At 51.6% G+C, this 13847-nt stretch overlaps 1 protein-coding gene across 14 annotated transcripts in view; it reads right to left on the bottom strand.

Moving 5' to 3' along the window:
• KLC1 (kinesin light chain 1) overlaps window positions 1–13847 on the bottom strand; it is a 64439-nt gene that overhangs the window by 7017 nt on the left and 43575 nt on the right. For 2 of the 14 annotated variants that reach the window (XM_065906001.1, XM_065905997.1), the window contains exons 13-14: window positions 8274–8435; window positions 1882–2012 (exon numbers count right to left, since the gene is read on the bottom strand). The exons of 1 other annotated variant lie outside the window; for it this stretch is intronic. In XM_065906001.1, coding sequence (XP_065762073.1) covers window positions 1882–2012; window positions 8274–8435 — 293 coding nt within the window. Of the gene's footprint in view, window positions 1–1880; window positions 2013–2834; window positions 3358–4001; window positions 4053–8273; window positions 8436–13847 lie in introns of those variants that run through there. 11 more of the 14 variants (XM_065906003.1, XM_065905999.1, XM_065906002.1 and 8 more) reach the window with 9 other exon arrangements.

Raw genomic sequence — 13847 nt, 5'->3', positions numbered from 1 at the left:
CCCACCGTGGGCCACAGACCCCGCTCCCACAGGCCCCAGCTCGGCGCCTGTCGGGCAAGTCCCCCTCGTGTGCCCCCCGCCCATCAGAAACGCAGGGACGGGCCCCGGCCCAGGAAACACTGAGGCCCGCTCAGCTTGGAGCCACCTGTCCAGGGAACTAAGATTGCTCCTCTTATCTGGAAAGATTACCTTCTCTTATGCATTTGATGGAATAAACATAAATTATTTACTTTTCAAAAAGTTCCATAAGATGCCATCCCAAGTTACATTATATGTGAAGACTGTTAGTCTGCTCCGTGGGGGTCCATCCTCAGCAGGCCCGCCCTCGGGCTGGCCCAGCACTGAGCGCCAGGGAGCGGCCACACACGCCACGGCAGAGACCAACCGCGGGCTCCGCGTCACAGGCGGGCCGCAAGACGCCCAGGCCCTCAGCCGGCCGACGTGTGCGCGCCCAGGGGCGGCCTGTGGACACCGAGGGCATGCCGGGCGGTCCCCGCACGCCTCAGAGCCGGCTGCGGAAGGAGCGGACTCGGCCAGGGCCCAGCAAGCGGCTCAGCCCTCCCAGCATTGGGAACAAGAGGCTCAATCTTCCAAACGTCGGAGGGGCAGGCAGCACCCCATCGTTTTAGTTCTGAAAATCAAACGGGGACCCCTCAGGACCTCCTTCCCTAGCCGCGCCTGTCTCCTGCAGGCAGGACCGCCGCCAGCACAACAGCCCCGCGTCCAAGCCCTGCAGCGGCTTCCCAGCGGATGTCGGAGGCTCGCACACGGCTCCCTGTGCAGGCGCGGCTTGCAGACACTGCTGAGAAGCAGGGCGACGGGAGCATGCAGAAATCCAGCTGTCCCTCTGGCCTCCAAAGCAAGTCCGCCACCAGCCAAACCACGGTGGGGGCAGAGCCGAGGCGGGCCCCTCTCCCCACCAGCGAGGCTCGGGCCCGAGGGCAGGGCTGAGCAACACCAGGGGTCTCGGGACTCAGACCCTCCCCGAGGACGGAGGAACGAGACAGGACATGCCCGACAGCAAAGGGCACAGCTTTACATTCCCACACGTCACCCGAAAGAGTAACGGGTCAGCACTTAGCATGAAATGCTTCACAACTGAGTCACACTAAGAATCAACATTTAAACAGCAGGGACCGTTTTAGAGAGGCTGAGTTTCACAGCCCAGCTGACAGCACAGTGCAGTGCTTCTAGAAGAAATGCACCCAGAAAGAGGAAGCCATTTACACCAAAAATAACCAGAAACCAGGCAACCTGTTAACACTTAACAGAGAAGGACAAAGAGCCCTTCCTCTGAGGACCCTTATAAAAGACAAGGACTATCTTAGAACCAAATTCCTCTGACAACTTAAAAGCTTTTGTTCCAAAGACCCTAAAAGATTCATCACCAAGACACTTTTCTAAACACATGGCAAAAGCTAAGGTTTTTTAAATCTCCAAAAGAAACTCATTATAAAAAAAAGTCTTGTCAAACCATCTTCTTCCTATAATACCTGTATGATGGGATTTAATATACTCAGCTGGCATTTGATTTCAAAAGATTAAAACTGGCTTTAAAAATGAATAATGCATGTTAAGAGAAAAGTTAGTATGCTCAGTATTTTAATATTAAATTCTTAATTTTCACTGCTAAGGCTTTCTCTGAACATGTAACGAAACAAAAGTAAAGAACTCCATACATTTTTTAAAGCCTTCAGCTCTTTTAGCTTCTAAACAGGAAATTTCACAATTATTTCTCAACTTGTCCTGGCAAATAATTAGATTGCAACTACTAAACCTTTCCATGGCTACCACGTGGGGCGCAGGCTGGAGTGTGTGCCGAAGCCAGTGGGAGAGGCGGGCGCGGGCGGGGCAGGGGGCGCGCGGGCTGGAGATAGTTACCCGGGGTTCTTTGGTTCACTGTCTCGTGAACTTCCTCCCTTCAGCTTCCTAACCAGCTTCTCACTGCTGCGTCTAATTGAAGCCCGGAGTTTGCTAAAGGAACCACTGCGTTTTAAAGATCCAGTGCCATCCTGAAAGAAACGTGAACAAATGTGAAGCTGCAGGGGGTTCTCCTTCCAAGAATCCACACCATGGTTGACCTGCCGGTCTGCGACTTGCTGGTTATATGAGTCCTATGGAAATTACCAATTTACCATGTATGCAAATACACTTCAAACAGAAGTCTGCCTATTTTAAATTTCATTAAAGATAACCCAAAGAATATGAAAACGTTTGAACATGAAAAAGCTTATTCAAATAAAAGTAATAAAATCCCCGAAGGAAAATTAATTACATTACTGTTTTGAAACAAAAGATACGCAGAAAGTCTCAAGGAAATTAAGGCAGCTTCTAGAAATAGCACCAAAATCAAACTCTACATGGAGGCGCTGGGTCCACATAACGTACAGGACCCAGACCACGCAGATCTGACACCGGCAGCTGCCTTTCAACAGTTCCATCGACGTGCGACAGACACACTGCTGCTTCGTTCAGTTTTAAAGGACTGTTTTATTACATGCTGATTATAAAAGTAGTGGGGAAGGTAAACAAAACATTCATCCTATACACGTAATTAAAAGCCCTTAGACCCTGGTAGGAAACAAGTAAAGTGCGCCCAGCTCTCCCGTTCTTGACTCAGACATTAATAACTAAAACCCGCGGCAGGATCTGGACGTGAAAATCAAACACTTAGGAGTGAAAAACATGTGTACAGAGCAGATTTTATTCTCAGAAGGAACCACCTGGTTAGATGAGCAGGAGCCCCACCCCTCCCCCCGTAGAAGCCCCGGCAAGGCCGCATCCCATGGAAAGCGTGAGAAGTTCTACGAGGCAGACAGACACCAAGACGCAGGTCAGTTGGGGTGAGTTTATTAGAAGTTAGAAAGACACAAGTACACAAATCACTCAACACTTAAAGATTAGCAGAGGAAAGCAGAATCGTCAAAATTCCACACAGCAGGTTCTACGTGAGCACGATCCAAGGGGGAGGGCCCAGGGCCCGGGAGGTCCCGCCAGGACCGCCGGGCGCCGGGAGAGCGCATGCCCCGCTCTGACAGCTAGGAGGGTCACGGGCGCCATCACGCCACGGCAGGGACTCGGGGACTGCCGCTGCCTCTCACAAGGGGACGGCTGACCGCGCGTCGCCGCCTCACTCGTGTTACACAGCAGGGGGCTTACTGACACAGTCTGGGTTACTAAGTACATATCTGGCAAAGCTACATGTATACAGAGGTGAGGAGCCCCGACAGGACAGCAGCACCAGGAGGAGTGGCCAGTCAGAGGGAGAGTCCTAGGGATGCTAGACAGCGGTCAGCGCTGGAGAGAGGAGGAGCCCGTCATGCAGGAGACAGCGGGTGTCGCACAGGGCGGCTAGGCCTGTCAGACAGAGAGAGAGAGCCGGTGAGCGGCCCGGGCCGCGCCCTCACAGCGCGGCTCGGCCCACAGTATTTCTAGGTCACAACACCTTGGCGGCGTTTCAACTGCTTCGGTATCTGGGATGACCTTCTGCCTGCTCCTGTCAGCCCCGGATGAAACAGGTCCCGGGCCTTATGTAAGCTACCTTTACTTCATCTACCCATCATGCCAAATCGTCGTCTGAATAAAATCCAACAGTTTAGAACGTGGACTGGCACCGTGGCAGAGATCTCCTTGACAGACAACCAGGACACGGCTTTCGAGCCACTGAGCGTAAGGGGATTCCGGGACGAAAGCACAGTGGCTACAGCAGAGTCCGCGCTTGGCGAGGAGTGCGCTCACGCCAGCCTGCGCCAGGAGGCCCGCAGCCCCGAGCCACACGGGGGCCTCTCAACTCAGACGGGGCTTCCCTAACGTACACTGACATTTCAGAAGTTTTAAGAAACACTGGCTTCCAAAGTTTACAGCACATTTTAAACATGCAGTTGATAATCCAAAGTAAAAGTAACTAAGGACGCGGGTCTCCGCGGCGGCGCGCATCCTGGTCCTGGCCAGCAGGGAGCCCGCCCGCGGGGACCTGCGCCCACCCGCCCGCGCTGACTCACCATGCGATGCTGAGCAAGTCATTTAACCAGCCCGAGCTTCATCTTTCTCATCTTTAAAATGGAAAAATAAAACTTGTTACCAACTCCCCATCAGTGCTGGGAGGACAAGAAAACATAAGTTCTTGCTGCTCTTCAGAAAAAGAATGTTATTAAAATGTTAATATAATTCTGTAAATAGTACAACTTCCGTTCACTTCAAAATTCAGTGCTACACTATAGGAGTGTCATTTATAATATTCCTGTCCTAGACACTCAGGGTACGGAAGAGTCAGTTCACTCAGGTTCCAGAAGTACCTCTCACACACATGCACACACTCACTCTCTCCCGCCCCCCCACGGGGTAAGCTGGAGGGGGAGCAAATCTGGGGAGGGGTGCCCACCCTCCCTGCTCTCACCCCCTGGGACCCTCCCCTGGGACCCTCCCCTGAGAGAACCAGCCGAAGGACAGCACAAACCGACCCAAGCCGGGCGGGTTTCCACTCAGCACAGACTTGAGGGGTGGGGAGTGTCCCTGCATTCAACCTGGCCAACAGTCTAGACCGCTATCCTCCACGGAAGAACGCCTGCGTCGAGAGCGGGCTTCTGAACAGACACTGACGGGGCAAGGGTCGGGCAAAGAGCGGCACGGCAGTGGGCATCAGCCACGGCCTCGGGGGACTCGGTCCTTTTAAATTCTCTCCCTTTGGTATGTTCTCGTTGTCTTCCTAACGTCATTTTTTAAAAATAAAAATTAAACTATTTGTCATTAACAGTATATCTCATTCCCAGTAATCCCGGGGAAGAGCTGACTGTGTGAGAAGCTTTCGGAATCATTAACATGGGGGGCAGCCTGACAAGACTGCGCGTGCGGAGCGCAGCTCCTTCAGGAGGACCCCGGCAGAGAACCCGGCACTCCGGGCTGACACTCCACTCAGAATGGGAGACGTGCGGCCTTTCCTGGGGCCTGGGGGACCACTGCCGATGCAAGTCCTTAATCACAGTGCAGCCCCGAGGCTCTGCAGAGCCCCCTCGGCTGACACGCGAGGCCGCAGAGGCCCCCAGGCCAGTTTCACCCAGAAAGGGTTAGTGTGCATGGAGCATCTGTGTCTTTAGAGGCAGGACCATTCAGAGACTTATCCTGACAGTGACTTTTAGACCTGAAGAGTCTACCTAAAAACAACTCTTGATGAAGTTACACTTTCATGCACTTCAATTATGATCTTTACGGTACATTAAAAAAGAACAGAATGGTACCTCTCTAAAGAAGTTATCTACCACGTTGAGAATCTGATCCAGAAACGTCACCTGAACTATCAGAATATGCCCCGCAGGCTTTCTGCCCGTGCATTGTGACAGCATGCGGTTCAGCGGGGCGCTGAGCCCGCCGTGCAGCTCCTGCAGGGGTCAAGGGTCAAGGTCACAGCCCACCGGCGCTGGCTGACTGCCCCTCACGGCCAGTGCTGCTTCTGAGTGTTGGGGAGGCCTGCACCCGGGGTCCTGGGAGAACCCAAGTGAGGGCTGCTCGCTCAGCGCTCTCCCTCCACAGAGGCCTCCGAACTTTTTAAGGAGCACTGAAACCCTTTTGTGTTTTTGTCCACTTGGCTCACATTTATTTATTAGGGGACAAATTCTTTACCCGAGAAATCCTTTTTTAAAAAATTAAGTTCTAACATAGAACCCCAATATAAAACACAACCTAAATAGCATTTTCTCACTGTGAGTGTGTACCAAGTCCTTGTGATAGTAAAGAACAAGGTGCCTGCCTCACAGAACCTGTGATCTGAAATGTGAAGTTACAGACACGTCCAGCCTCAGCGTCTGCCTCAACTCAGTTTATTTCTATCTTTTATCCTGACCACGTTAACACTGAGAAGATCTTAATGCCCACAGGAAAGTGGCTGCAAACAGCAACAATTCTTCGTCTGTCTGCCTTGGAGCCCCAGGGAAGCCTGCACACACGCCGAGATGGCATCAGGCACCTAACCTCACACCCGGGCAGAGAAGGTGGGGACAGCGTGTGTGAGCCCCAAACCCAGGTGAGGCTTACAGTGGGCTCCTCTGATTCAGCAAAGCTGAATTTAAACAACACTTAAGGGGCATACAGCTTTCCTGCCTCTTCAAGTCAACTGCAGCATGGCCCCCGAACCTCAGCGCTTCCAGGGACGCTGGTCTGACAGCAAGGCCCGCGGGGGCGGGGTGGTCTGAGCGGGCTCTCCCTGTCCCTCCCCAGTGAACCCCAGGAGCTTTCTGCTTACTCGCTGCTGCACAGAAGACCCCATTTGAAGGGGGGGTCCCTTATGCTGCCCAAAGTGACTTTAGGCGCTGCACTGGATGACCTAAAATCTAATTCTTTTCAGCCAATGAACCTACTGCCACGCCAAATGCCCTGGAGTGGATTTTGTCGAAGACGCAGAGCCGCTGGTGTCCAAGAGTTAAGTAAAGAGGTGCCCCGTGCCCACGTGTGCACGTCCTAAGTGACAGCCTGTCCCGGGGAGAGGACGTGAGACGAAGGCGGGACCAGGCAGGCACTGGGGGAGGGAGGTGGGGGCCTCCACCCTCTGCACCCACGACTCCACGGCCCAGCCCTCCACGGGGGATGAGAGCAGCTCTCCTCACCCCGGGTCTCAGTCGTGAAGACTCTAAGAGAACCCTGAGGTGTCAATGATTTTATTATCCCTTGACATCACTGAAAGAATGACCTAGAAATACTGTCTCAAGAGAAAGCTCCCCCAGGACTTCACTCTGAAGGCTCCAACGCTGCCCCCTGGCTTCTCAGGACTAGCGGCCGGCGGGCCCTCCACACCAAGCTCGCGGACAGCAGCCACCACGGGGAGCACAGTACACAGTGCGGGGGACGCGGACGCCCCGGGCGCCTGCCCGAGGGGCGCGTGGTCGAAGCACATGCTGATTGGTTGTCTTGGCACAGAAGATCAAAGCCGGGAAGCCGCCGCATAAAGACAGAAACAGGCGCTCCCTCAAAGGCTGGCCGGCAGAGTTCTGTGCGAAACGTCAGCCCAGAATGCTGACCCGTGCCCAACTGCTATAGCCAGGGAAAATCCCGAAGGACAGATTCAAAAAGACAGACTGTAAGAGAGACCCTAAACTATTTGGCAAAACATCTGCACAGTCATAACTGGTCAGATTGTACTTTTTATTATTGTTTAGTCCAACTCTTTGCAACTCCATGGACTGTAGCCCACCGGGGTCCTCTGTCCCTGGAATTCTCCAAGCAAGAGTACTGGAGTGGGTTAACATTCCCTTCTCCAGGGACTCTTCCCGACCCAGGAATAGAACCCAGGTCTCTGGCACTGCAGGCAGATTCTTACCACTGAGCAACCTGAAACCCTCATCAAATTGCATAACATGACTTCAAAAAAAACAAAAAAAGAACAGCACACCTGACCGTATTAAAGGTGAACCTGCATCCAGCCCTCGCCTGTGAAAGTGAACTTGCAAAGACACCGGCTCAGTGTTACAAAAGCGCACTGGAGAAGGTGCAGAAGGCCACACGCCCTCTGGCAACCCTGGGGAACAGCAATGGGAAGACATTCCTCGGAGGGAGTCCGCCAGGGGGGTGAAACGTGTCTGACGCAAGCACAAGCCTGCAACCCAAAGGCCCTCCGTGGACTGAGCCGGCACAGGAAGAGGGTGCACATGTGCCGAGTCACTCAGTCTGACTCTTTGCGACTCCATGGACCGTGGCCCGCCAGGCTCCTCTGTCCACGGGATTCTCCAGGCAAGAACACTGGAGTGGGCTGCCATGCCCTCCACCAGGGGATCTTCCAACCCAGGGACTGAGCCTGCGTGTCTTATGTCTCCTGCATGGGCAGGTGGGTTCTTCACCACTGGTGCCACGTGGGAGGCCCCACCCTGTCCTCGTCTACAAACAAGTTCTATTTGATCATCATCTTCCTGTGAAGGACTGATTAATTCTAACAAAATCTACAGCAGCCTCGTCAGTGAAATTAGGAGCACTGAAGTTAGCAATGAAAATGGGTTACGTTAAAAAAGCGAGTTAGTTCTCTGCCGCACTAATCCTAACATTGAAATCAAACCAGATGATGGAGTGTGCTTTAAACAACCAGGACACTCAATCAGCATTACGTGCTCAGAGGAAAGCCAACAGCTCTCACAGATTCCTAAAGAGAAGACAATCTCTTCAAACAAGTACAGACTGCAGTATTAGCAGAAGGTTCGAACTTACAAAAGGCTTAATCTGAACTTAGTTGGAGAAAAGCAGGCAGCCCACGGGGGAGCGGGGCGGCCCGGGCGCGCGCTGTGTACTGTACTTACCCCGTTCCACTCTACGCTCATACTCACTTCCTCGCCGCCGTCAGGGCCGCTCTCGTACTTGACCGCGTCCGCGCCGAGGCTCTCCCGGCTCCGCCGCTTCTCCGCGCTCTCGGCGTCACTCAGCACTTCCGCCACTCTCTGCTTGTGAACATTGTCAAGGCCCTGCGAGCCAGGCAGGGGACGGGGGTTTCAGCCGTTAGCACTCACGCTGTACTCGGACTTGTGTGCTTTATTTTTTATTGAAGGATAACTGCTTTACAGAACTGTTGTTTTCTGTCAGCCCTCAACATGAATCAGCCATAGGATGCACATACCCCCTCCGCGTGAACCTCCCTCCCATCTCCCGCCCCATCCCAACCCCCAGGTGGGCACAGAGCCCCTGTTTGAGTTTCCTGAGCCGTACAGCGGATTCCCACGGCTCTCTGTTTGACACAGGGTGATGGAAGTTTCCATGTTACTCTTTCTATGCATCTCACCCTCTCCTCCCCTCTCCCCACGTTCCTAAGTCTATTCTCTATGTCCGTTTCTCCACTGCTAAGTCGCGTCAGTCGTGTCCGACTCTGTGCGACCCCATAGACGGCAGCCCACCAGGCTCCCCCGTCCCTGGGGTTCTCCAGGCAAGAACACTGGAGTGGGTTGCCATTTCCTTCTCCAACGCATGAAAGTGAAAAGTGAAATGAAGTCGCTCAGTCGTGTCAGACTCTTAGCGACCCCATGGACTGCAGCCTACCAGGCTCCTCTATCCATGGGATTTTCCAGGCAAGAGTACTCGAGTGGGGTGCCATTGCCTTCTGCCCTGTAAATAAATTCTTCATTACCATTTTTCTAAATTACGTATATATGCGTTAGAATACAATATTTATCTTTCTCTTTCTGACTTATTTAACTGTATATATAGGTTCTAGATTCATCCACCTCATTAAAACTGGCTCAAATGCGTTCCTTTTTATGGCAATTTTCTTAAATTTACTGGTGTTTGATTTGTGACCCAAGATGTGGTCTATTCTGGAGAATATCCATGTGCACTTGAGAAGGTGTATTCTTCTGCATTTGGATGGAATGTCCAAAAGATATCAATGAGATCCATCTCATCTAATGTATCATTTAAGACCTGTGTTTCCTTATTAATTCTGTTTGGATGATCTGTCTATTGGTGTGAGCGGGGTGGTTAAGGTCTCCTACTGTTGCTGTGTTACTACCAGTTTCTCCTTTTATGTCTGTTAGTGTTTGTCTTACGTACTGAGGTGCTCCTGTGTTGGCTGCACAGGTATTTGCAGTTGTCATGTCTTCCTCCTGGACTGATGCCTTGATCATTATGCAGTGTCCTTCCTATCTCTTGTAATCTTCTTTATGTTAAGGTCTATTTTGTCTGATATGAGGATTGCTACTCCAGCTTTCTTTTGCTTCCCATTTGCATGGAATATATTTTTCCATCTTCTCACTTTCGGTCTATATGTGTCTTTAGGTCTGAAGTGGGTTTCTAGTCAACAGCATATATATGGGTCTTGTTTTTGTATGCATTCAGCCAGTCTGTGTCTTTTGGTTGGAGCATTTAATCAATCCACACTTAAAGTAATTATTGATATGTATGTTCCTATCGCCATTTTCTTAATTGTTTGGGGTTGGTTTTGTAGACTTCTTCTCTTGTACTTCTTGACTATACAAGTCCCTTTAACATTTACTGTAAAGCTGGTTTGGTGGTACTGAATTCTCTTAACTTTTGCTTGTCTGAAAAGCATTTTATTTCTCCATCAATTTTGAATGAGATCCGTGCCAGGTACAGTAATCTTGGTTGTAGATATTCCCCTTTCAGTACGTTAAATACACCCTGCCATTCCCTTCTGGCCTGCAGTTTCTGCTGAAAGATCAGCTGTTAAGCACATGGGGTTTCCCTTGTATGTGATTTGTTGCTTTTCCCTTTATTTTTGCTGCTTTTAATATTCTTTTGTGGTGTTTAGTCTTTGCTAGTTTGATTAGTATGTGTCTTGGTGTGTTTCTCCTTGGGTTTATCCTGTATGGGACTCTTTGCACCTCTTAAGACCTGATTGACTATTTCCTTTTCCATGTTGGGGAAATACTCAACTATAATCTCTTCAAAAATTTTCTCATACCCCTTCTTTTTCTCTTCTTCTTCTGGGACCCCTATAATTCAAATGTTAGTGCGTGCGTTTGATACTGTCCCAGAGGTCTCTGAGACTGTCCTCAGTTCTTTTCATTCTTTTTACTTTATTCTGCTCTTCAGAAGTTATTTCCACCATTTTATCTTTCAGCTCATTGATTCGTTCTTCTGCTTCTACTATTATTCTACAATATTCTACTATTGATTCCTTCTAGACTATTTTTAATTTCAGTAATTGTGCAGTTTGTCTCTGTATATTTATTATTTAATTCTTCGAGGTTTTTGTTAATTGATTCTTGCATTTTTCTCCATTTTGTTTTCAAGGTTTTTGATCATCTTTACTATCACTATTCTGAATTCTTTTTCAGGGAGTTTGCCTATTTCCTCTTCATTTATTTTGATTTCTGTGTTTCTAGTTTGTTCCTTCACTTGTGTAGTGTTTCTCTGCCTTTACATTCTTTTTGTTTTTTTTAACTTACTGTATTTGAGGTCTCCTTTTCCCAGGCTTCAGAGTTGAGCTCCTTCTTCCTTTTGGTTTCTGCCCTCATGTGGTTGGTCCCGTGGATTGTGTAACCTTCATACAGGGTGAGATTTGTGCTGAGTTTTTTGTTTGTCTTTCCTCTGCTGGGCAAGGTTGCGTGAGGTGGTAATCCTGTCTGCTGATGACTCGGTTTGTATTTCTGTTTTGTTTGCTGTTTAGATGAGGCGTCCTGCACAGGGCGCTAGTGGTGGTTGGGTGATCCCGGGTGATGTATTCAAGTGGTCTCCTCTGTGAGTTCTCACTACCTGATGCGCCCCAGGGTGCGTTCTCTGGTGGTCTAGGCTCTTGGAGTCAGTGTCCCACTCCAAATGCTCAGGGCTTGATCTGTCGATCTCCTCTCCTCCTACCAACCCTGTGGTGTGGGTTTGTCTGTGAGTTCCCGGGAAAGAGGGCCGCCAGCTTCAGAGGTCGCTGTGGGGGAAGCGATTTTCCTCTCACCGAACTGCTGCACCAGCCTTCTCTGCCCTCCACGCATGCCGGGACTCTGCCACGCTGACCTTCTGACTCTAGTTTTGAGCCTATTGTGGATTTCTGGGATGACTAAACATGTACTAGCGGGGAAAAGCTCTGAAACATTGGAGAGTAAGTGAGAACAGGGATTCTTAAGAACATAGACTTGTACATTCCACCGTATGTAGATTTTTATCTCAAATTTTAAAACACTATGAAGGAATACTGAGCTCTGGGTAGTGAGGGGCATGCGGAAGTATTCAGAAGGAAGTGTACTGAGGCAGACAACTGTGAAAGGCATCCCAGCAAAAGGACTGAAGGACAGATGGGGGAGAGACGCTGGTGACTCAGTCTAGCTGGTGAGCACACGGGGACGTCTCTCCTCCACACCTGGCAAGTTTCCTCGTGAGATGGTGGGGAAACGCCCAGTTTCTAACACGGTAACGCCAAGGGCTCGGTGTTCCGCACCTCCAGAGTACAGGGTGAAGACATGGGTTACACTGTTCTCAGTACAACATTTTAAGAAACTAGCCCCTGGCTTACGAACAGCATTTTCAGGGCAAACTCCTGCTCCGGAGAGGGAAGCGGAGGCCACGCGCTTTACCCTCAGGATCACCCGCGCACACCTGCGTGCAGGTCCCTGCGTCAGCGCCCGGCAGCGGGCTTCCCACGCGCACCCCAGAGCCACGGATGAGCAGCTACAGCCCGTCTGAAGTTGCAGGTGGAGCTCCCACCCAGACAACGCACGCAAACTCCATCCCTCCACTGACCCTCACGGTCTCCTCCTCAAGGGGCACAGCCCCAAACAGACCACACGCTGCGGCGACGTCCACAGGGAAGTGGACCCTGGCCCTCCTGTCAGGAGAGGCCGTTCTCAGCAAAGCACTGGCAACCCCTTCTTCAAACATCTGCAGCTCAGCTCCAGACTCAAGACGCTGCTGGCCGGTAACACTGCGCGGTGCTGGGTCACAGCAAGGCCCGACGATGAAGGGGCATCGCAGACCGAGGGCCAGAAGCCCAGGCCGCACACACCCAGGGCGCGTGCTCAGAGCCCCTTCCCCAGGACAGCAGTCCCTCAGTCGGAGACCCAGGAAGGGTGACAGAGGGGCTCCCGCGGGGGCAGCGGCAGGGACAGGATCATGGCCAGGCCCTCGGCTGGGCCTTCCCTAATCCCTCTGCACAGAATCTCAACAGGTAACTTTTGTTACCTCAACAGCCCGAAAGTCGCCATAAACCAACTACTGCATGACAACCTACACATATACCATTCTGGGGGGAAAACCACATCAGCCCCTCCAGTCCTAAAAACAGGAAACAGAACCTGCCATCTTTATACCTGTACACGGATATAGTAACATATTACCCTCTTAACTCTGAAAACTGGTAACTAAAGGGCAGTAAGCAAGCCTTCTCCTTGTAAGTTCCCTACAAACCGTGTTTCAGCGTAACTAAAACACCTCAAATGAAGCAAAGTGCTTCAGTAGTCCTTTTGATTTCCAAATAACATTCCATCGCATAGATACACCACACGGTGTATCCATTCATCCATCGATGAACATGCGGCTGTCTGGACACTGAACCTACTGAAACCAACGCTGCCATGAACATATTTCCTCATCACTCACGGAGGCCATACCTGCCAATTCACCTACCGGCCAAAATGGATCTGTCATCCCAAATCAACACTCTCAGTGCTTCCGTGGGGGTTCACAGACACACAGAGAGTGGAGGGAAATTCAGGTCAGTTGACATGCACATCCCCACTAGGACGGAACAAGGTGACACTGCTTTCCTGCGTCATCTCATGCTGCAGACAACGTCCTTCCCCCAGTCTGAGGTGCTCGGAACCGTGCTGTCCACATTTTGGTCGGCGGCCCGAGTGGTGCTCGAGTCTCCTCTGGAGACCTGAGCTTACGTGAGAGGCGGGCACGTGCCTCGTGGAGACGAGCTCCCTCCAGGCAGGAGTTACGCTGCCGGCCATGACGTCAACATTAACGAGTCAGCAACATAGACTACAGAAGGCGTCCTTGGACAGAAGCAGTGCAGACAAGCGCCGTGCTGGCCTGGTGACTGAGTGTGACCAGAGACGTGCAGGAGCGGAGTGTGCCTCCCAGGAGCAGGGGGTCACCACTCGCTGACTCAGCAGCTGCACAGAACACGGCGCGGAGGAAGGGGAACCAGCAGCATCTGCCCCGGCACCCGGGAGCCCTCTCGGGCAGGCAGCTGGGCCGTCCACGTCCCCACCAGCCGTGAGCAGGGCTGCAGTCCCTACAGCTCCTCCTCAACACCTGCTACTTCTGCCGTGTTTTTCCTGCCAGCCGTCCTGGAGGGTGTGAAGCGATGCCTCGCCGCGTCTCCACGTGCCTCCCCCGATGACTGACGACCTGGAGCGTCCTTCCATGTGCTGGTGGCGGCTGTGCGGTATCTTCAGAGAAATGTCGGCTTAGGGCCTGTGTTCATTTCT

The sequence above is a fragment of the Muntiacus reevesi genome, chromosome 15 (genome assembly GCF_963930625.1).
Source record: "Muntiacus reevesi chromosome 15, mMunRee1.1, whole genome shotgun sequence".
NCBI lineage: Eukaryota > Metazoa > Chordata > Mammalia > Artiodactyla > Cervidae > Muntiacus > Muntiacus reevesi.
The sequence above is the reverse complement of the archived record's forward strand: the minus strand, read 5'-3'. Positions and strand labels throughout refer to the sequence as shown.